This window comes from Mustela erminea, chromosome 8, assembly GCF_009829155.1.
Source record: "Mustela erminea isolate mMusErm1 chromosome 8, mMusErm1.Pri, whole genome shotgun sequence".
NCBI classification, from domain to species: Eukaryota; Metazoa; Chordata; class Mammalia; order Carnivora; family Mustelidae; genus Mustela; species Mustela erminea.
This window is the reverse complement of record NC_045621.1, coordinates 20360803-20385687: the sequence shown is the minus strand read 5'-3', so window position 1 is coordinate 20385687 and position 24885 is coordinate 20360803. Positions and strand designations below refer to the sequence as shown.

The 24885-nt window shown below is 38.7% G+C and overlaps 1 protein-coding gene across 13 annotated transcripts in view; it reads right to left on the bottom strand.

Annotated features, from left to right (window-relative positions):
- The window catches only part of UNC80 (unc-80 homolog, NALCN channel complex subunit), a 228312-nt gene extending 204809 nt beyond the window's left edge, over positions 1-23503 (bottom strand). For 8 of the 13 annotated variants that reach the window (XM_032354642.1, XM_032354650.1, XM_032354649.1 and 5 more), the window contains exons 1-6: positions 22907-23503; positions 21897-21945; positions 19057-19213; positions 17411-17712; positions 8487-8610; positions 5553-5626 (exon numbers count right to left, since the gene is read on the bottom strand). In XM_032354642.1, the coding sequence (XP_032210533.1) occupies positions 5553-5626; positions 8487-8610; positions 17411-17712; positions 19057-19213; positions 21897-21945; positions 22907-22998 (798 nt within the window). In that variant the 5' untranslated portion in view covers positions 22999-23503. The remainder of the gene's footprint in view (positions 1-5552; positions 5627-8486; positions 8611-17410; positions 17713-19056; positions 19214-21896; positions 21946-22906) is intronic. The other 5 variants (XM_032354643.1, XM_032354654.1, XM_032354651.1 and 2 more) reach the window with 1 other exon arrangement.
- Between the last annotated feature and the right edge of the window lie 1382 nt (positions 23504-24885).

The window sequence follows — 24885 nt, the reverse complement described above, 5'->3', positions numbered from 1 at the left end:
CAATAAATAATAGATGAATCTGAACCTTGCAATCAAGAACCTAGAGTTAAGTTTTAAGATGAATATAGATTATAATAGCACTCTCAATAGAAATACAATACAAGCCACAAACAAGAGACACATATCTAGTTTTAAAAATCGTAAACAGCTGTGAAATTTTAAATTATATTCTGTTTAACCCCAAATTATCACCTCAACATATAATCAATATAAACATTATCATTAAGATATACATTCTTTTTTCATATTAAGTAGTCAAAATCTGGTATATATTTGATACTTATAATATATCTCAATTCAAACTAGCCTTATTTCAAGTGTTCAAGGGCCACAATGGGCCTCATGGCTACCATATGGGGCAGTGCAGATTTAGAGTAATTAGACAGATTAATTAGATATTAATGGGTGCTTAGAAGAAAGATAAAATTTAGACAGGCAACAAGGAGGAAAGATAGCAATCCACATAAAGGAGACAGTCTGAGCAAAGACCCAGAGGCTAAAGCACATGCTCAATATATTAGAAGCAGTGCTTAACTAACTGAAGGGGTAAAGAAGGTCACTTAAGAAAAATGATGCCAGATGGTAGAAGGTACAGAGAAACAGGGAAAAGAGATTGGTCTGGAGGTGACGGTACAAGAAATCCACTATAGGTTCCGAGGGAGAAAGGGATATAGGGAAAAATGGCAACCTTGCCTATAATAAGCCTTTGTGGAATGATGAGTTAATAAATAAATGATGCATTAGGAAGATTAGTCAGGCATTTTTTAAAACAATTTTTAAATTATTTTTATAAATATATAATGTATTAATTGCCCCATGGGTACAGGTCTGTGAATCCTCAGGCTTACACATTTCACACCACTCTCCATAGCGCATACCCTCCCCAATGTCCGTAACACAACCACCCTCTCCATATCCCCTCCCCAGCAGCCCTCAGTTTGTTTTGTGAGATTAACAGTCTCTTATGGTTTTTCTCCCTCCCAATCCCATCTTGTTTCATTTTTTCCTTTCCTACTACCCCTCTCCCTCTCAAATACCTCATATTAGAGACATCATATGATAGTTGTTTTTCTCTGATTGACTTATTTAGCTCAGCATAATACCCTCTAGTATCATCCACGTTGTTGCAAAGGGCAAGATTTCATTTTTTGATGGCTGCATAGTATTCCATTATATATACCATATCCTCTTTATCCATTCATCTGTTGATGGACATCTAAGTTCTTTCCATAGTTTGGCTATTGTGGACATTGCTGCTATAAACATTTGGGTGCACGTGCCCCTTCAGATCACTACTTTTGTATCTTTAGGATAAAAACCCAGTCGTGTGATTGCTGAGTCGTAGGGAAGCTCTATTTTCAACTTTCTGAGGAACCTCCGTGCCGTTTTCCAGATTGCCTGCACCAGCTTGCATTCCCACCAACAGTGTAGGAGGGTTCCCTTTCTCCACATCCTCTCCAGCATCTGTCGTTTCCCGACTTGTTAATTTTAGCCATTCTGACTGGTGTGAGGTGGTATCTCATTCTGGTTTTGATTTGTATCTCCCTGATGCCGAGTCATGTGCAGCACTTTTTCACGTCTGTTGGCCATCTGGAGGTCTTCTTTGCAGAAATGTCTGTTCATGTCCTCTGCCCATTTCTTGATTGAATTATTTCTTCTCTGGGTGTTGAGTCTGGTAAGTTCTTTATAGATTTGGGACACTAGCCCTTTATCTGATATGTCATTTGCCAATATCTTCTCCCATTCTGTCAATTGTTGACTGTTTCCTTTGCTGTGCAAAAGCTTTTGATCTTGATGAAGTCCCAATAGTTCATTTTTGCCCTTGCTTCCCTTGTCTTTGGCGATGTGTCTACTAACAAGGAGCTGTAGGTGAGGTCGAAAAGGTTGCTACCTGTGTTTTCCTCAAGGATTTCAAAGGATTCCTGTCTCACATTGAGGTTCCTCATCCATTTTGAATCTATTTGTGTGTGTGGTATAAGAAAATGGTCCAGTTTCATTCTTATGCATGTGGCTGTCCAGTTATCCCAACACCATTTGTTGAAGAGACTGTCTTTTCTCCATTGGACATTCTTTCCCGCTTTGTTGAAGATTAGTTGACCATAGAGTTGAGGATCCATTTCTGGGCTATCTATTCCGTTCCACTGATCTCTGTGTCTGTTTTTGTGCCAGTACCATACTGTCTTGACAAAGACAGCTTTGTAATAGAGCTTGAAATCTGGAATTGTGATGCCACCAACTTTAGCTTTCTTCTTCAACATTCCTCTGGCTATTTGGGGCCTTTTCTGGTTCCTATAAATTTTAGGATTATTTGTCCCATTTCTTTGGAAAAAAAAAAAGGATGATATTTTGATTGGGATTGCATTAAATGTGTAGAAGGCTTTAGGTAGCATAGACATTTTCATAATATTTGTTCTTCCAATCCATGAGCATGGAGCTTTTTTCCATTTCTTGGTGTCTTCCTCAATTTCTTGCATGAGTACTTTATACTTTGCTGAGTACAGATTCTTTGCCTCTTTGGTTAGGTTTACTGCTAGGGATTTATGGTTTTGGGTGCAATTGTAAATGGGATCAACTCCTTATTTTCTCTTTCTTCTGTTTTGCTGTGTGTGTATAGAAATGCAACTGATTTCTGAGCATTGATTTTATATCCTGTCACTTTACTGAATTGCTGTATGAGTTCTAGCAGTTTTGGAGTGGAATCCTTTGGATTTTCTACATAAAGTGTATCATCTGCAAAGACTGAGAGTTTGACTTCTTCTTTCTAGATTCAGAAGCTTTTTATTTCTTTTTGTTGTCTGATTGCTGAGGTTAGGACTTCTAGTACTATGTTGAATAGCAGTGGTGGTAACTGACATTGCTGCCATGTTCCTGACCTTAGGGGAAAGCTCGCAGTTTTTCCCCATTGAGAATTAATTCACTGTGGGTTTTTCATAGATGGCTTTGAAGATATTGAGGTATGTACCCTCTGTCCCTACACTTTGAAGAGTTTTGATCAAGAAAGGATGCTGTACTTTTGTCAAATGCTTTTTTAGCATCTTTGGAGAATATCATATGGTTCTTGTTTTTTTCTTTTATTGCTGTATTGTATCACATTGATTGATTTGTGGTTGTTGTACCAAACTTGTAGCCCAGGAATAAATCCCACTTGGCTGTGGTGAATAACCTTCTTAATGTACTGTTGGATCCTATTGGCTAGTCTTATAACCTTCTTAATGTACTGTTGGATCCTATTGGCTAGTATTTTGGTGAGAATTTTCACACCGGTGTTCATCAAAGGCATTGGTCTGTAATTCTCCTTTTTGATGGGGTCTTTATCTGGTTTGGGGATCAAAATAATGCTGGCTTCATAAAATGAGTTTGGGAATCTTCCTTCCATTTCTATTTTTTGGAACAGTTTCAGGAGAATAAGTATTAATTCTTTTTAAAATGTTTGGTAGAATTCCCCTGGGATAGTCGGGCATTATTAAGTGATATTTATGTGAAGCAGGAGAGACTAGAGGTAGAAAAATCCAATTAGGTGGTTCCAACTGCAATCTAGTTATGAGGACCTGGATTTAGAAGGTAGTTTCGGGTGTAGGGAATAAAGAACACACCTGAGCAACATAACAAGATAAAACAGTATGACTCAGCAAGAAATCAAATTGAGAGGAGGAAGGAGAATGAAATAGGAGACATATTTGTTGTCTCTAAGGGGTCATCCGTTATAAGACATCATTATTTTATGTTCAATTAAGAAAAAACTCTGTTAATTAAACTAGGATCCTTACCAGTGAGGACTTTTTCTAATATATTTATTAAAAGCACTATCTTGGGCTTATTTAGGCATAGTTTTTGATTATATATTCATCCTGTGTATATGTAAAAAGGAAGATACAAGTGAAATAAATTGGTAGAGGTACTCTTGAAATTTCTAAATTTAAAATTAGAGTTTTTGACACATGTTTTTCCACAAAGTAACTTTCTCTGTGTCAAAAATGTTATTTCTTCAAAGTGTTATTTCTTAAAAGAGTGCTCTGCTATTCCCTCTGACATATTCTTCTAAGTCACTGATCCCGATGCTGCAAAGTTAGATGCTGGAAATGACACATTCATGCTGCGCAACCTTATGAAAATGACAACTTATCGATACTGCTACCAGGCACAGAGGTTTTACGAAACCAAAGATCATCAAACATGTGATTTCAAATATTAAAAGTGAAAAAAAAATTTTATCTTAGAATAGATAAAATAAAGCAGATAAATCACAGTGTCTGTACTTAGTAAATGTTCAGGAAACAGTAGATATAATAGGACTCCAAAATTTGTGGTTTTGAGGGGAGAAAGGATGATGGCCCTACTGAGAGTAATGCATCGGTTAGAAAGAGGATCCAATGTTGCCAGAAAGCAGAAAATTATATTTTGCAAAAGTTGAATTGGAATTGAAAGTAGCTCGTCTAGAAATACACTAAATTAATGGCAGTAGACATAACCATGTGGTTTTGAACTACCCTAGCCCTCATTTCTTTCTTTTCCAAACCAAAGAAAGCATGAATAAAAATTTCACAGAATTATATTTTTTTATTATGCATATTCTCTTTTATTTGGATTCATCTTGATGTTTTATTAAACTTTAGATTTCTTATTTCTTTTTTTTAAGATTTTTTTTTTTTTATTGGACAGACAGAGATCACAAGTAGGCAGAGAGGCAGGCAGAGAGAGAGGGGGAAGCAGGCTCCCCGCCGAGCAGATAGCCTGATGCGGGGCTCGATCCCAGGACCCTGGGATCATGACCAAGCCCACTGAGCCACCCAGGCGCCCCTAAACTTTAGATTTCTTAAAGGATAAGACTATCTATACCTAATGCCTTCTTTCTCCTCCCTCCTCCCACCTGCTCCAGCATTATCTTAGCCATATTACGCTTGCCTAAAGAATATTAAGGAGATTTTTTTCTTTCTTTTTAAGATTTTAAGACTTAATTTATTTGTCAGAGGGAGACAGAGAGAGAACACAAGCACAGGGAAAGGCAAGCAGAAGGGGAAGCAGCTGAGCAAGGAGCCGAATGCAGAACTCAATCCCAGGACCCTGGGATCATGACCCAAGCCAAGGGCAGATACTTAACCGACTGAGTGACCCAAGCATCCCAGATATTAAGGAGATTTAATAATTGAGAACAAGATGACCCTTTAATTAATGTAGGAGAAATAATGATAACTAACACTTATGGAATGTTATACACTAGCCATTGAAGTAAAGCACTATTACACACTAACTGTTGGGATAGAGCGCTACTGATCACACACGAGTCATTGAGAAAATGCCACTGATTACCCACTTGCCACAAAGATAAAACACAGTTACACATGCTCCTGTTTCAGCGCTCCCACCCCGGATAAGTGCCTAAAGTTATTTTCCATATTTGACAGAAAACCGGAGACTACTTAATGTTTTATATTCAGGAACAGGAACTTGTTTTGAAAGCAAGTAGTGTCATTCTAGAACACGTTTTATCCTTCATCCTACACTACAGCCAGGAAATGACACCTCCTTTCTTCCCACGATCACAATAAACTCACCTCTCGATGTCTTGCATCTTGATTTGGTGATTCACAGGTTTGACTTTGACTGTTGATAGGAGAGCTTCTCTTAGCTGCCAAGATATGGGAAATACCATCACAAATTTTATAAGATTATGATAAATAAGCTCATTTTATTTCACCAGTGCATTTCTTTAAAAAAAAATCATTTTAACATATCAGTATCAGCTTGAAAGAAAACATCTAATATACTATTTTGTAAGAAGAGTCAAATAACCAATTAAAAACCCTTCACATTTCTAGGTTATCATAACAATATAGATTTGTTCATCTATTCAGGCTGATTCAATGGGCTATGGTGCTAAAAAGTTGACAATACTAAAAATAATAATAGTTAACATCTATATAGAACTAAGTATCTGTCACATCCTTTAAAAAACATTTTTTTGTATACAGTACTCCTCTCTTATGTGTGGAGATCTCTTCCAAGTGGATGCCTCAAACTGTGGCTACTTCTGAACCCTACCTATACTGTTTTTTCCTACACATACTTACCTATGATAAAGTTTAACTTATAAATCACACATAGTAAAAGATTAACAACAATCACTAATAATGAAATTGAATGATTACAACAATATACCGTAATAGAAGTTATGTGAATGTGGTCTCTTTCATTCTCTTTCAAAATACTTTATTGTACTGCATTCACCCTTCTTCTTGTGATGATGTGAGATGATAAAATGCCTATGTGAAGAGATGAACTGAGGTCAAGGACATAGGCGTTGTGATGTAGTATTAATTACTGACCTTCTGATGATTTGTCAGAAGGAGAATTAAATCATCTGTGTTTGGACCATGGGGAATTGAAATTGCAGAAAGTGAAACCACAGATTGGGAGGGGGGGAACTACTGTCTCAACTCATTTAACCCTTACAATAACCTATCATAACATATGGACTACTATTAGACCCATTTTACAGATAAAGATACTAAGGCACAGGGAGTTTAACTTGCCCAAGATCATTTGACTCTCACTTGAAGGTTCAGGCCCAGGCTTTCTGACTCCAGGGTCTATGCCTTTATGAGCACATTAAGCTCACATCAAGCTTCCCCTACGGCAAGATTCAAATCAATTATGTCTTTTCCTGAGGACTGGGAACAGTGGGAAGTGAAGCTGGCTGTGCCACATGAGAACTGTGAGCAAACTGATGCTGAGAAAGGGATTTACTGAGGTCACAAAACAATAGACCCAGCGAGCGTCACCTACATGCCACTGCTTTCTTTTCTGGCCATGTGTCTGAGCTGAGTTCAATTTCACTTCAGAAGCTGGGCACTGTTTCACCTCCACAGGTATCAGGTATATGGTAATGAACCCACTGTGAATATCATCCAGAAGCAAGGGAGGGTAACGTGAATAGCCCCAGTGATTCATGAGAGACACGATTTCTTAATAATTTTAACACATCTGTTAAATGATAGTTTATGTATTAATGAGAGAGAGATGGAGAGAGAGACCTAAATGTGAAGTGACCTCTTTATTCAAAAGGAAAGCGATGACTTAAAACTATGAAAAAAAATTTCTTAGTCAACATAAAGATGTCTTTTTCAGTAATAGTTTTGTTTTACTGTAACATATTTTATTTTCTTCTTATTTCTATTGTTTTCAGTTTTTTAACCTTGTACATCCATCTTCACTTTCAGATGGTTTTAATTTGATGAAATTAACCTCATTCCCTCCATGGAATCTGAAGTCGATCACTTCTGGCTATGACATTTTTATACAGTTAGTCTCTTGCTATTCGAACCTTATGACAGACTGTTACTCTTGAATTTACAACTTATGTCACTAGTTAATGTATTGTACACATTAAATATGGAATTAATCTACTCTTACATATGAAAAACTTTATCTTTTGTTTGAATTACAATAGTAAGCATGATTTGTCACTATAAGCATCTTATCACATATATAAATAATATGGCACTCTTTTTTATAGAAAACACTTTAGCATATTATGTACCTTGCAAAGTTATGTTAAATTATAGGGGGAAAATATATAAGAACTTCTTGATGGTTTCCTTTCCCTTATGAAGCTCTTTACATGCATAATCTTCTACTGTCTACAGAAAAATCTTGGGAACTAAGCAAATGATAGAGATATATTTATCTCGTGCATCTATAGATGTGTACCACATAATTTATCTCTTTCTAGATGTTATTATCAATGCTAAAAGTTTGGTTGGAAATAGAAAGTTGGAAGTTATGAAGCTATAAAATGGGTACCTTAGGTGGATTCTTACTTATTCCACACTATGAGGCCATATAAGGTTGTATTTATTTTCTCCATTTTAAAGAAATAGGAATACTCAGGTTAGGTAATAGCTCAGGTTAGGTATCTAGTAAGAGATAGATCTGGAATGAAGCATCTGCCTTCCAGGTACTTTTCAAGCTATCATGTGTTAGTCTTTCTACAACTCACCAATAAGATTATTTTATTAGACATTTCCTGTAGTGAAACATTTTGATAGCAAATAAACATCAAGACAAGATTATTAAGGAGCTGTTACTTTGTCTACCATAATGATGATTATGATGATAAAATTATAACTACAGCTTATTCACTTACTATGTACCTGGCATTCTTCTCAACAATTTTTCATAAATTCATTCATTTATTCTTCATAATAACCCATATGTACTAGCAATATGATATTTTAACTCCTGTTTTACATATGAGGAAACTGAAGTGCAGGAAGTTAAAATAACTTCTCCAAAGCCACACAACTCAATGACATGTGCCCCGGTTTAGTTTCTCATCCTGTGAGAGAGCCCTGTGCCTGGGGCACTGACATTCTCCCTGGAGGAATTTTTTTCCTCTTGGTTTCTTAAGGGCGAATCACTCCATCACCTTTACTCCTGCATGTGAGGGCATCTGCTACCCCTGTTCCACCGGACATCCAAGTACCAACCTGTAATGATGTTCCTGATGGGCTTCACCAGTGCTGTGAAGCCGGAGACCTCGGGCTGTCTGTGCTCCCACATGGGCTGCCATATAACAAGCCCACTGGCCAGTCGGAAGGTCAGGTCAGATTCCTGAGGGAAGAGAAGATGTATATCTAATACCGGGCCCAGTCACTGCAGTGATTAGTATCATTCGTAAGATCATTGTCAAAGTAGGTTGACCTTCTAGACCCTCTTTCATCCCTCAGATGAGTGTTTCCAGGGTAAACCAGTAGCCCTAAGTTATCATCACAATTACTATGGAAACCACGGTGGTCTGCTTTTGGCAAAATTAATAATTAAAATGGAGCTCTGGACAAAGCATGAAACACAAATTATTGTTTTCTGTTAGCAGTGATCAAGGCCTGTTTATTTCAAGAGTCTTGGCAGATCTCTTGTGGTTATCATTATTATTCCTCTTAATTATTTAATTGTCCTTCTTTCTCCCTCTTAAATCAATATCCTCAGATACGGCTATTTTGACTTTCTGTTCTCCTGGCCATCTTTTGACTTTGCTTCATGGAATCAGGAACATATATTTAGACCTTCCTAGTATATTGTTTTGTAATGTTACCTTCTCAAAAATCTTTAATTTCTTGAGGGTCTATCAGGCATTCCCCCCCTTCCAGAGCACCTGGCATCATCACAATGCTTAACACAGCATTAGAAATTGGGTACACAATAGGAGCTCAACAAGCACTTGCTGAATTACACTGACCTTACAACCCATACTCACTCAGTTTATCTACAATTTAAAGTCTCTTCCAGGGAGAACATTCTCTGCTTCATCATGACATCATTTTGAGAGGTTGAGATGCTTAAAATGCAATCTCATATTTTTTAAGTACAAATATATGACACTCTGAGATTAAATTTTAAACAACTCAGCCACGAACTAGAATTAAAAGTAAAAGAAAAAAGAAATAAAATAAAGAAATTAAACAACTCAGCCTCTCAAAAAGAAAGCAATGGAAGCAGAGAATGTGATTACAGATTAATGAACACAACGGAGACCCAGGAATTCACTTGGGGCAGGGATTTGCAACCCTAGCTTACATATTATAATCACCTAAGGAGCTGTTAAAACATAGGAGGTCCAGGTCTCAACTCCTTCCCTTGCCCAAAACAATTAAATTAGAATCGCTCTGAAGTTCTCTGCTGACTTTCACATGTAGCCATGGTTGAAAACCACTGATCTATGGGGCACTTGTGTGGCTCAGTGGGTTAAAGCCTCTGCTTTCAGCTCAGGTCATGATCCCAGGGTTCTGAGATTAAGCCAGAGATTGGGCTCTCTGCTCGGTGGGGAGCCTACTTCCCCTCCACCCCTGCCTGCCTCTCTGCCTACTTGTGATCTCTGTCAAATAAATAAGCAAAATCTAAAAAAAAGAAAGAAAGAAAGAAAGAAAGAAAGCCACTGATCTAGAAGAATAAGAAGTAGGAATAAATTGGGAAGAATGAAAAGTGATCCAGCAAATGGTGAATCATTGTGGCTCAGTGTCAAGGAAACTTCAGCAGGAAAGTCTGGTGAAATCCACACATTGATACAGAGAAGCTTCGTCTGTAAGCTATGGACTGGGATGCTGGGGCTACAACAGGGGCCATGATGGGAAAGCGTCTAGAACTCCCTGTGAAGGTATCAGGAAAGTACATAAAGCACTTAGTCAAATTCTGTCAACATTCATTCTACAAATATTTATACACCACCTACTGCATACCTGGTACTACTCTACTCTAGGCTAGAATAGTGAACAAAGCATATAACAATCCCTGTTTTTCTAGGTGCAAAAGAAGAAGTAAAGCAGGCAATGGGTTGTATCTGCAAGGTGTTGAAAGTTTAGATAGGATGGCCAGGGGAAATCCTTGTTGTGAAAGTGGCTTTGGAGTAAAAAGATCTAAATGAAATGAAGGAGCTGCCACGTAGATATTTTCAGAAAAAACTTTCCATGAGAAGGGATCAGCAAGTGTGAAGGTCCTAAATACGCCTGGTCTACCGAGAATAAGCCAGGAGACTGTGTATCTGGAGTCAAGTAAATAGCAGAAGAGTAGAATGAAAAAGTAAGGTCAGAGAAGTTACTGAGTTCCCAAATAATATAGCGCCTGATAGGTCATAGTAAGGGCTTCAGCAATTACTGAGTAAGACGGGGAACCACGAGGGTTCTGAGTAGTGGCATGACATTACTGGATGTAGGCTTAATAGGATTACTGAGGCTATTAAGAATCGTTCGAGAAAGGGCAAAAGTGGAAAGAGAGAGAGTTTCAGAAGCTATTATTATCATTAAGGTGGAAGATAATTACAGGAGAGAGTTTGTAGAGGGCGAAATGAGCAGTGGTAGATTCTGGATACATTTTGAACACACAGTCTACAGACTGGAAGTGGAAGGTGTGAGGAAGAGGTATCAGAGGTTTTTGGCTTTGACAAAGATAGGCAAGATGAAGGAGGAGCAGGTGTGGGATATCGGGAGTCTGGTTACAGACGTGTTAAGTTTGAGATGTTTGTTAGACATTCAACTAAAGATACTGAGTAAACAGCTTGACAGGCAGATTTAAAGATAAGGGAACATAATATTATGCATGGTGTTAGATCCAGCAAGCAGGGGATTAACAGAAAGCAAAGTTTATCAGGTTTGTTTCCAGAATTCAGGAAGCCAAATTTCAATTGACCCGGTTTTGATAGTTTCATAGCTTCTGAGCTCAGTCCTTTTCCATGGTCCTCATAAGTAATGTTGGGACAAAATAAAATCCAGTGGACATTGCATCCAAAGGTAAGCTCTCTTATACTGAAACCTGGGCCTTTAACACTGGCCCTACCAATGTTAGCACTCACTGAGAGTTATTATTTTGCTTTTATTTATTCTGCTTTCTTTGATATATTTCCAAATAGATTGTATACTTATTGGAGACCAATTGAGATCTTCTGTGCATTTCTTGCATTTCTCCTTGAGCATCAATACAGACTTCTGGATTAACTGAAGATAGTTTACATTTCACAAGTAACACAAACTAAATCAAATTATTCTTTAGACTTGAATACTTGCAGAATGCATGGCCTTTTCTTATGTTGCTATGTTCCTTTGTAAGTCCTTTTAGGTTGGTTGAATGCATAAGCTCTGGGACCCTAATTTCTCTTCTGGAGTCCCCTTTCGTGGGTCATGTAATGCTATGTATGCAGTCATGGCCAAAAAGTTGATAGCTAGAAGAGACACTATCATTCAAGCAGCTGTGGGGCAGGGGGTCTAGTAAGGTCCTTAGAAAAAATGGAAGACACAGACACTAGTAGAATCAATAGCTCCACATCTCAGTTGCATTTCTTTCTTTCACCGAAAGCCTGTTTTCTTGATGGCATGAAATTCTAAATATGTCCACGAGTAGTTTAGAGAAATCAAGTTTAAAAATTAATATTATTTTAAATTTTAAAGTTCTTTACTTCAAACATATGGATTTTATAAAAACCTCATTGAGGCTTGGATTTTTATTCCTTGCTATTTTGCTGGCACTCTGAGTAGTACCTCTCATAGACTAGGCACTCGATAAATATTTATTAAAGGAATAAGTACATATGCAAATAAGTGCACTAAATTCCTTAGTTATAATAAATACCCAGAATTTTTTACCAAATTAAATATAGTTGAAAATAATCTATTTGACAGAATTTTTAGATTTATTTCATGTGACATATTTGAGGCAGTTATAAATTAAAATCAGAGAATCAATGTACAGAAACCTGTTGTATTTCTATACACAGATAATGAAGCAGCAGAAAGAGAAATTAAGAAAACAATCCCATTTATAATCACACCAAAATAATCAAGCGCCTAGGAATAAACTTTACCAAAGAAGAAGAAAAAAAAAAAAAACAGTACTCTGAAAACTCTAAAACACTGATAAAAGAAATTGAAGAGGACACAAAGAAATGGAAAGATATTCCATGCTCATGGATTGTTAAAATGCCTTTACTATCCAAAGTAGTCTACAGACTTAATACAATACCTATGATAATACCAACAGCATTTTTCACAGAACTGGAACAAACAATCCTAAAGTCTGTATGGACCACGAATGACCCTGAGGAGCCAAAGCAATCAGGGAGAAGAAAAACAAAACTGAAGGTATCACAATCCCAGATTTCAAGTTATACTACAAAGCTATTGTAATCGGAACAGTATGGTACTGGCACAAAGACACATAGATAAATGGAATAATATGGAAAACCCAGAATTAAACCCACAATTACATGGTCAATTAATCTATAACAAAGGAGGAAAGACTACGCAATGGGAAAAAGACAGTCTCTTCAACAAGTGGTGCTAAGAAAACTGGACAACAACATGCTAAAGAATGATAGTGGATCACTTTCTTACACTAAAATAAACTCAAAATGGATTAAGGACCAAAATGAATTAAGGATCTGAAATCACAAAAATCCTAAAAGAGAACACAGGCAGTAATGTCTCTGGCATCAGACATAACAACATTTTTCTAGATGTTGTCTCCTGAGGCAAGGGAAATAAAAGCAAAATTAAACTATCATGACTACATCAAAATAAAAAGTTTCTACACAGTGAAGGAAACAACCAACAAAATTAAAAGACAACCTACTGAATGGGAGAAGATATTTTCAAATGATGTACTGGATAAAGGATTAGTATCCAAAACATATAAAGACCTTATAAAACTCAACACCCCCAAAATAAGAAATCCAATCAAAAGATAGGTAGAAGACATGAATAGACATTTCTCCAAAGATGACATACAGATGGCCAATAAATATGTGAAAAGACACTCAACCTCACACACCACCAGGGAAATGTAAATCAAAACCACAATGAGATATCACCTCACACTTGTCAGAATGGCTAAAATCAAAAACACAAGAAAAAAACAAGTGTTGGTGAGGACGTGAAGAAAAAGGAACCCTCTCACACTGTTGGTAGGAATGTAAACTTGTGCGGCCACTGTGAGAAACAGTATGAAAGTTCCTCAAAACATTAAAACTAGAACTATTCTATGATCCAGTAATCACACCACTGGGTACTTATCCAATCAATCAATAGTTCAAAGGGATACATGTATCTCTATATTTTTTGCAGTATTATTTACAATAGCCAGATTATGGAAGTAGCCCAAGTATCTGTCAATGGATGAGAGGATAAAGAAGATGTGGTATAGAGACATGATGGACTATTATTCAGCCACAAAAAAAGAGTGGAATCTTGCTGTTTGCAAGGACATGGTTGGAGCTGGAGAATATGGTGCTAAGTGAAATAAGTCAGAGAAAGACAAATATATGATTTCACTTATGTGGAATTTAAGAAAAAAAATAAGTGAACAAAGAAAAAGAGAGAGGGTGAGGCAAACTAAGAAACACTTTTAACTATAGAGAACAAATGGATGATTACCAGAGGGGTAGGGGTGGGGCTTAGGGGATGGTGAAATAGGTGACAGGGATGAAGGGGTGCACTTGCTGTGATGAGTACTAGGTGATGCATGGAATTGTTGAATCCTTCTGCTGCATACCTGAAATCAGTATAACACTGCATGTTAACCATACTGAAATTAAAATAAGAACTTACTTAAAAGAGAAAAACATGCATTGAACGATACACTGTCTTATAGAAAGATGAGTCAATTTATATTAATTTGCTAATTAATGAGTTAATTCATTCAACAGATATTAAGCCAATAACATTGTCTGTGTAAGTGCTGATAGGCAACTCGAGGGAGTGGGGTTAAGAAAAGGAATGCCAAGTGGGACAGCACACAGGGGTTGGAGATGACAACTTTGTAGAAAGACCAGTCTGGATGGTTATGTGGTTTTCCCCCAGGAGCAAGCAGATATCTGGGGCAGGGGTGGAAAAAATGGATTTTGGTCATGACTTGGGGCTAACATTTTGAAGGGCAAATGCAAAGGAAGGATAGGGAAAAAGGCCATTGACGGTGCTGGTGAGGAGCAGTTCACATGTGTATGGTATGGGTAGGAAAGTGGAGACAGACAGGGTCTGATAAGCAGCAGGCCAGTGAAAGACTGAAGGCAGTGATTCTCAGGGCAATTCTCATCCCCTTCCCACCCACTGGGGACACCTAGCAATGTCTGGAGTCATTTTGGCCATCACAGCTCAGAGGGAGGAGGTGCTCCTGGCATCTGGTGAGTAGGGGCCAGAAAATCTACTGATGTCCTACAAGGCACAAGGCAATGTCCCACAAAAAAGAATCATCTGGCCCAAAATACCAACAGTGCCAAAGCTGAGAAACCCTGGTCTAGGGGTTGTATATTCCCTATCTACATTTAAAAAAGCAAACACCTTGCTCAGAAGGAAAAAGCCTTTTGGAGAGATTTATTGACTCATTAATATTTTTTTATTCCCTATAGCATCTGGAACAATATTTCCTTCATAGAGATAATAAAATGATGAAATAATAATATGCTAATAATAACAGTTTATTAGGATTTAATCACTGTACCATGTTTTATATGCATTGTCTTATTCCCTTATAAATTCTCTAATTACTTCCTCATAAATCTTCCAGGTTATAAGTAAAACTTGAGGGTCTTGAGCCAGAAACTAACTGTTTAGTCTCTCCTGGAAAAGAATCTGGCTCCCTTTCTATTAATAATACAAAATACTAATAACGAAAAAATGCCATCACTAAGAGCAACTCACATTTGTTAAGGCTCTTTTATGTATAATGTTGAGCATTACCATGTTTCGTCACAGTACCTCATAAAACTATTTGTATGTCCAACTAATACTTGAGGGAAACTGAGGCTTCAGTTTCTAAGCCTCATAGTCACATAGTAGGAAGCAGCAAATGTGTGATTCAAATGCAAGCCTGTTTCCAAAACTTGGACTCTCAGTCATGTCTTCAAATAAAATTACAGCCGTTCCAGTCACTTCTGCACCTCCACATTTTTTAATCCAGAGGATATCTGTCCACAGGTAGAAATCTTTATGGGCTCATTATTTAAAGAAACCTTCTTTCCTGTCCTCTCCATTTTAAAGACGATGTACCTACATATAATCACTACTTGTGGCACCTGGTTTATTCAATGAGTCACCTATCAAATATTTATTGAGTACCCCATTTTTGGCAGACACTAGACACTGGAAATACAGTGTGACCTTGACAGGCAATGTCCTTTTGCTCAAGAACTCTGTTCTAGGGGGATAAAGGGCAATAAATATCCAAACAACCACAGAAAATAATTTTGGATACTTGTAAGTGCCAAGAGGGAAAAAAGAAAAAAGGATAGTCATGTGTTAGTGACACAAAAGTAGTCAGGAAAATTCTTTCTGAGGTGGTAACATTTGGGTTGTGAGTAAACTGATGAGACAGATATGGCCATAGGAAAATTTAGGGGAGGAGGCAGAAGTCGTTGTTTCAAACAGAAAGAAAAACAAGTGCATTATTTGAAAGCAAGAATGAGTTTGCGGGTGAGCCCCACTGAACTTGGAGGTTAGTGAAGGAGAGAAAGGCTATTGACACAGCAGGAGATGGGGCCAAGAAGATGGGCAGGAGCCTGGACCCGCTAGTCCCATAAGCCAGGGGATGGTCTAAATTAATGTTTTTTAGTAAGTGTAACCATCATAAAAGACTTTTTAAAATGGAAAGTCAAATATTTTAAAGCAGCTATTTAATTTGATTTCACAACATTTGAAATTTTTAGTATGTTTCATGAGCAATGTTACCCGTGCATGAAAAGCGTTTTGGAAATTTACAGGTAATTTCAATTCTATTCCTGGCAGCAATGGGACAGTGTCAAATGAAAGTGAATTTTAACTAAAACTAAAAGGAGTGAAAAGATTCACTTCACTCTCCTAATAGTGATTATTAATGGTCTTACAACCACCTACATATACATATGTACATACACTCACATACATACATAAATACATATAATTCGAATCGTTTATTAGGATCTTATTCTATTAAAGAACACTTGAGTATAACCATTTCTTCTTTTCTCTTAACTCAGCACTCAGAGGGTATATCATAATTTTCATTTACAGAAATAACAAATACATCTTGATTTCTCTCCATGTGTGGGAACTAGCCTCACATATATTCACCCTCTGTTAGAGGTATCCACAGCAGTATGCAATGGAGGATCCAAGAAGTTAAGTAGTATCACCATGATCACACAGCTAGAAAGTGGTGTGTTTTCACATAATTTCACATAATTTCAAATCATATTGTCTCCTTCAGACCCAAAGGGTACTTGTCTATAGTTACATTGCAGTACAATTGATTTCCATATCATCCTATGTTTTGTATTTTATGCCTTAAGAAATATTTTGGAAAGCAATTCTCAGCTTGTACCACACTGTCTAGAAGTCCATGGCATAGAAGACATTTAGAACTTCTGCTCTAGACCTGCATTATATCAGACAGCTTACAAGGTACTGTAGAAATACAAAGGAGATAATAATGACTTAGTCTACATGGGGAGTTTCAGAGGAACAGCTTCATGGAAATGATGACATTGAAGTTGAGGTTTGAGGAGTCATCAGACGAACAGAAGAAAGAAAGAAGGCAGAGCGAATGGCAAAGGTATATTCAGGGAATGGCTCCCAGAGCTGGATCATGAAGATGCCAGTAGAAACTGGCAAATGATACATTAAAAGTTCCTTGACCTTATGTGCCATGTTTAATATGCTGGACATGATCTTGGGGCAGAAGGAGAACCATTGAAGATTTTTAAGTAGATAATGATATGCAAGGAATTGTGTTTTGAAATCATAATCAGTGGTTTGATAATAGAAATAAATCTCTCCATGTCTTGGCTTGCCACAAAATCTTCTAAGACATGGACAATCAAATATGGAAATATGGAAACACCATTTAAAGCCCACCTCACCTCTATCCCCCCTCAGCCTAACACTAGCCCTCTCCTTACCTTGATCCTGTGTACCAGAGGAGCAAAGAGAAACACAAAGAGCTCCACAGTGGCCATGGAGTTCTGGAAGATCTTCCTTCGGTTGTTCTCTTCTTCATCGTTGGAGCTGCTTTGGCAAGGCTGCCCTGGTGAACCCTGGTTTTCTACCTGGTGGATGAATGCACTGCTGCTGCCACCCCAGCTGGAGCCACGGTCTGTGCCCCCAAACCGTTCACTGTTGCAGTCCTGGGGGGCCTCCAGGAGCATCCAATGAAGGGTGTGAAGGAGCTTTGTCTCAGCAACACCCAGTTTATCTTGGTGGCCTGCATGGGGACAATCACATAGCCAAGTTAAGACAAACTCTGCTACTAGAACAATGGATATCAACTTTGGGTATGGAAAGAACATCCTTGCTTTGCTCTGCAGCTTGATTTCCTGGGAGACACTAGCATTTCTCCATTTCTCTACACTTCTTACATCCACGACTGGAAGGGCTCATTCTTTTTCTTTCTTTTTTTTTTTTTTAAGATTTGTTTATTTATTTGTTTGTTTATTTGAGAGAGAATAAAAACAAGAGCTCACAGAGGGAGAGGGAGAAGCAACCTCTCCACTGAGCAAGGAGCCAGATGCAAAGCTCAATCCTAGGACCCTGGGATCACGCACGACCTGAGCCAAAGACAAACACTTAACTGACTGAGTCATCCAGGAGCCCCTGGAAGGGCTTAGGGCTCATTCTTGTCTTAGGGCTTCCTAACTGGTTACAATCTCTGCAGAATAGCATAGTGTCATAGGAGGAGAAACTGCACACATCCCCTCTCTTCAGGCAGATACCCATATATATCTCCAAATAGGCAGTGTGGTGGTGAAGAATCCAGGCTCTGAAGATAGCAACAACTTTACTTTAGACAGGGTGACCGAGAAACCCCTCTCTAAAGGTAAATTTTGTGCAGAGATCCAAAAAAGGGCAAAGAACTGGATGGAAAACAGCACATGCACGAACATGGGGTGGATGTTAGGATGTGTTATCATGTGAGAAAAGCAATTTCAAGAGAATCTTGAAAAAAGGAAGAGTCTCTATGCACATGCATACACATACATAGAGTACTATAAAGTGCAAGAGGTCGCTTTAGGATTTGAGAGGCCTAAAGAGAAATCGGATTGGAACTCATCTCAGAGAGGTGATAGGCTTCAGCTTCCCTGTAATGTTTTAATGTTTAAAAGGAAAATATATTCACGTATTACTTGTAAAACTCAAGATTTAAGAATAAGAATGCTGGAGCGCCTGGGTGGCTCAGTGGGTTAAGCCGCTGCCTTTGGCTCCGGTCATGATCTCAGGGTCCTGGGATCGAGTTCCGTATCAGGTTCTCTGCTCAGCAGGGAGTCTGCTTCCTCCTCTCTCTCTCTCTGCCTGCCTCTCTGCCTACTTGTGATCTCTCTCTGTGTCAAATAAATAAATAAAATCTTAAAAAAAAAAAAAGAGTAAGAATGCCAGTTCCTTCATTGGTAAGATGGAGATCATAGTGGTACCCACGTGAGGGGGCATTTATGAGAACTGAATGAGATCACGTGTTCAGTTCCTGGAAAAAGAGTAAGTACCCAGTAAATGTCATTAGCATGAGTGTTGACAGTTACATGCCACGGAGAAGGAATGAGGAAGAAGAACCAACCTAACTTGTTCCTGTTTGAAAGCAGGGTTGCGGTGCAGTGCAGGACGTGAGGCAAAGCAGCTTGCACCAGCTCCCATCTGGAAATGCTCTGGATGGCTTCAGAGAGGGCTGGAGAAAGGCCATGCAGCTTGTTCTCTACCAACACACGTTCAAAGGACTGTGGATGCCGAAAAAGAAGAAAAAAAAATGTGTAAAATAAGGAATTGGAGATTCTGTCTGACGAGAAACTGGAGATCAAAGTACTACACCAGGATGCAAATAACTGCATCAAGTTTTTTGAAGTGCACTCACATTGCATTTCATGTTGATGACCAATGGGTAATGATCATTTCTTTTTAACCATTTTTAGGTTTTTTATTTAAAATATAGGACTTGAATTATTAAGTGACTTTTATTTTCACCAAAATGAGTGTCATCTAAAAAAAGAGCACAACACCACATTTAACTCATGTAATATGTTATAAAATGTTGCTGTGGCATCCAAAGGGGCTGTCACATTTGCAGAACACAATGAAATGTCTTCTGTGAAAGAGTCTTGAGGACAGAATTTGTTTTGATGTGGTTCAACAAGTGTTAAAATAAGATACAACTCTTTCAAGAAATCTGATTTGGGGGTCTCTGAATTATTTCATGTCCTAAGCAATAAGTACATTGTGTCTAAGCACAAGACATTTCCTTGCCTAATGCCTGTAACCCTGAAGATACTTCATATACCTTTGAATAAAAGACGGAAGAAAGGGTAAGGAGAATGATGGGAAATAAGCCATAGCTTTGCTGGTTTATTCACTCTTTCTTGGCCAGGGATACTTTCAGAAAGTGAAACATCACAGAACAAATTTGACCTACTCCCAGTTTTTGTTGTTGTTTTTATTTGAATGGGGGGGGGATATCGCTCTAAGGGGTTAGGGAAGTATAGCTTCCAAATATTTAAATAAATTTAATAGATATTTGACTTACATGAATTGAACCTGATTGTTACCTGATGCCCCATGTAATCAGGAAAACTGTGGAAATATGCTACAGAGTGATCATAATACAGGTTCCAAGTATTCAAGCTGTATTATGGGTACTATTAGCATACCAGAGAAAAAGACATGGCTTAATACAGATATTCTCTGAAGAAAATGAGTTACTTTTTGAATAAAAAAAGGAAAATAAGAAATCCATCTTCATAATGAAAAGCATGGTGATGTTTTGGTAAGGAGTGTAAAAAGATAATGGTTTTTTTGTGTGTGTTGTTGTTGTTGTTGTTTTTTCTAAACTGAATAAAGACATATCCAAATGATTTTAAATTCTTCAGCCCTCAGGTATCTAAGTATTCATTAAGTAAATGGTGAGTATGTTGAGCATTAAAAGATTATAAAGAATTTACAGTCTTGTTGAATACATTTTAGAGGATGAGTTGTATATTTTATAATTGGGTGCTCTGGGTACTTAATGTCATTTCCTTCTTAAATGTCACTAATACAGCTCTTATTATTTTTTAAACCCTGAAAACTGCTTTCTACATTTTTATTTCTCTGTGACTTAGTTGTTTGATATTGTATGACTACATTAAAAATGCCAAATCTTTGCCAAGGACAGGGAAAATTCAGGATTATTTTAAGTTAGTATAATTGTAAGCATGATTTATGGAAGGCTCAGTGATTTCTTAAGTGTCAAATTACTCTAATTTGAGCTAAGTACAACAACAAATTCCATTAAAAAGTCCTTATTAAAAGATTATATTTTAAAAATATCTCTGTGGCAACTTTGAAGGGCAGGAGATACAACAAAACAAATTCCTATTTGAATGTGTGTACCTGCATGCAAACTCTCTAGTTGGCTCTCATCATTTTTAAGGGCCATAACACATTTCAGAACTCCTCACTATATAGTCATCTGTGTAGTCATTTGCAAATTTTCATGGCAATGCCTAAATGGGTAGGTTTCCACTTTTAGATTTTGATATATGAAATGTGAAGATCCTTATTTGAGCTCCAAATTCTAATGAAATTTATGAAAAGTTCATCCCATTTTTGCTTCATGATTTCATGTTTTTTGTTTTTGATTTGTGATTGGGACCTCTTTAAGGATATATGATTCCCTTAGACTCTCAGGACAAGTGCACTCTATAAGGTATACATATTAATAGCATTATTCTCATAATTACTTTATATCATCTATTTTCAGACTTGCACAAAACATGCAAGACATCAAGTTCAGAACTGTATATGACTTTGAGTCATTCATAGGCCCTCATCTCATTAACTTCCACCATAATAGTCTCAATTTTGTTGAGCAAAGAATGGACTTCTTATATTTGTCCTGCAAGGCCCTTGACCACTTGGTTCTCTGTAATCTCTCCATCCTTTCTTCTACTGCTCTACTCCTATCCACTCGGGGATAAGGTGCTTTAGACTCGCTATTCCCCTTTACTCTTCCCTTATCTATTCCTCCCTCCCTATTTGCACAGTTTTCTCTAACAGTCACATTAGCAGGTAAGCCTGACCTATCCACTGCTCTTAGCATGGAATCCACTCCCTCCCCCAATCCCGAGCTGCCGGTGCCCCCAGTCTCCGTTCCTTCTTCATTTTCTCCATAGTGCTTATCACTATCTGGCTTATTATGTATTTTACTTATTTGTGAGTGGCTTGACTTCCTCCCACTAGAATGCAAATTCTGTATTTTGATTATTGCTCCATCCCATCATTTAGAACCCTGCCTAATACATAGAAGGTGCTCAATAATATTTGCTAAATGAATTAATCTATACAGTCAGTTTAATTTAATGCCTTTCTTTGGGTTGAAATGACCCCACAGAATATGGAAACAATCATTAAATGTTGAATATCACATACCACACATGAGGCTTCATATTGCTTTCCCAGTTTAGGCCTCAAAAATGCACTGAAAAATTAATAGAGATAGTGGTTATAAGTAAAATTATTAGCATCTTTATGAAATATTTTTGCAACGGATAAGATACAGTGCTACATAACTCAAATTTCATGCCTCCCTATAGCTTGTTAATGAGCAGGTGTTGAACAGCTGACGACATTTGCTTTTACATGTGTAATTACATATATGAAAGAGATGTGGATCTCCACATTTTCTGCATCCACTCTTATCCTGAAGACTTTTTCCTAATCAGATTCCAAATTGCCAATGGTCAGGAGTGGTGTATTGCTCATGTGTATAATTATAACAAAAACTAAAAATGAACAGTTTGTGGGTTGTGGTTTCCAGAACCCAATTTTTTATCTGATAAATTTACAAAATAATAATAATAACAATAACAATAATAATAATGGAAATCTTGTTTCTTGTTTATTAGAATAGGTTTCAGAGATCCTTCCAGGAAAAAAAAAATGCTTATCAAAAATCATCTTCCTCAGGGTCTTGAACCAGGAAGACTATATTGGCTGAATCCGAGCAAAAATGGTTAACAAGTGGGCATAGCCGATATTCGCCAAACAGGAGCTGGAAAAACAACAGGTCACCGGCCTGGAATTACAGCAGGAGATGGAGCGGAAATTGGACGCAAGAGCACAACCAGTCATAATTATCTTCCCTAGTTCCCCGCCCCCTCTTCCTAGGTTTTCTGCCCTCCCACCCCCTAAATAATGTATATATTTATTCAACTGCCAATCTGCTTGTCGACAAACTTCACGGAAATATTTTTTTTTTTTTTTTTAAATGCGTGTTTTAAGCAGGTACAGAGGGCTTGCTTTCCAGCCCCAGAGAGGGAGCTGCAGGCTGTGGCGCGGCCTCAGCAGCAGTGGCGGCAGCGGCAGCGGCGGTGACCCAGGCGGCCCCAGGAGCGTCCCCAGCCCAGGGTGGCCCGCGGCGTGCCCTCTGCGCCCCTCACCTGGTTTGCCGCCACAGGAAGGTCTGGATGGGCAGGGGGATGCCGCGGCCGCTGTCTTGCTCCTGGCCCTCGGAGCTCTTCCTCTTCACCATGATGGTGGCTCCTGGGAGTCCTACTGCAGGACCCAGCTCTGGCTCCTCGCTAGCCGCCGCCGCCGCCTCCTCCTCCTCCCGCTGCTCTCCCCAACTCTCATCCCCTCCTTCCCCGAGGCTGAGCCGGCTCTCTCCGCCCTGATCCCCCGTCCCTCTCCCCTTCCCCCGCCCCTCCCCGCCCGTGGAACATGGCTGCGGGAGGAGGGGAGGGCTGGAGGAGCCGCGGAGCGAGGAGGGGGGCGCTCCGAGGAGCTGTCCGCCTCGCCGCCCCCGCGCCCGCTCCTTGCTTTCAGTACCTCCCACTGTGGACAGCAGCCCGCGCGGGCGGGCCGGGCGGCAGAGCAGAGCCGGGGACAGGGTGAGCTGCAGCGGGATGGTCAAAAGGGTCCACACTCCGCATTGCACGCGGATCCCCTCCCGCCTCTTCCACCCCCTAGGATTCGGCTTCCTTCCCTGCGAGCTGCACCCCAGGAGTGTCCCCTGTCCTGCTTCCCAACCTCAGCATCCGAAGTATTGTCACGGTCTGGGGAGGAGGAGCTTTGGGAAACCGCAGAACAGTCACCAACCCTGGCATCATTCGCACGTCTAGCAAGGAGGTCAGGAGTCCACCCTTGGGTTTTAGCAGAAGGAGCACATGAAAATTATTAGAAGTGTAAACAAGGAAGAGGGCAAGCTTGGCAAGACAGAGAAAGCTTGAAAGTTTTCTAATGTGAGAACTGATTTTAAAATGGTAACCGCAAGAATTTTACTTTATTTTGCTAAAGCAGGAATATCCACAAACTAACCAATTGTGGGTATCAGTTAATTATAACTCGAGAAAGAACATTTGAATCATGCTTTTAGGAAATGCTGTTTATTATAGTCCATGAATGTACTTGGACGATCCTGTTCATCCCTTCCATATCTGCCATTTTCCTTCAGTTGTCATCGTCAAATGTCTGTATAATTTATCGATGGGTTACTGTTGGGCTTTTAGGTGTTTCACCTAGCTTCAGAACAAGTAGAGATGGGGATGAAGCAGTTGGAATAGAAACCCATTGCTGTGAACCCAACTACCTGAAAACAAACAAACACAGTCACACACCTGTTTGAACAAAGATATTGATGTAATAACACATGGAATAGAGAATGAGACCCCGGGGCCAGATCTCATGACATAGAAATATTTCTTGTATAATTAACTATTTACTCTTTTACTCCATATAGAGAGAATTATGTGGTATTTTCAGTCACGAAATTAAAATATCCATTTAGTTTCTTGAAGTAATATTTTAATAGGAAGTTTGAAACAAGGAAAGACATCTTCTAAATACAATTTATTCAATACATATTTATTGAGTCCATTTTATATGCCAAGAACCATGCTGCATAGATGGCTGTTCTTAGGGAACTCACAGAATTGAAAGGAATATAGACATGTACAGAAAAGGGTACCATGGGAAACATGACACTGATTCACTTATAAGCAAAGGGACAAGGCAGAAAACATGGGCTGGAATTGGATGGAAAAAAGGTTTTGTATGGCAAGCTACAAAGTTTGGATAAGAAGACTTTAAGTAGGGCAGTAAAAACCTTTGTTTCCATTTACGGGCAATTGATATGACTGGGATGTAGAGGTCATTTTAAATAAACAAGCATTGGGACGCCTGGGTGGCTCAGTTGGTTAAGCAGCTGCCTTCGGCTCAGGTCATGATCCCAGCGTCCTGGGATCGAGTCCCACATTGGGCTCCTTGCTCAGCGGGGAGCCTGCTTCTCCCTCTGCCTCTGCCTGCCATTCTGTCTGCCTGTGCTCGCTCTCTCTCTCTCTGATAAATAAATAAAATCTTTAAAAAAAAATAAATAAATAAATAAATAAACAAGCATTGTAGATGGGAACCTCAGTCTGAA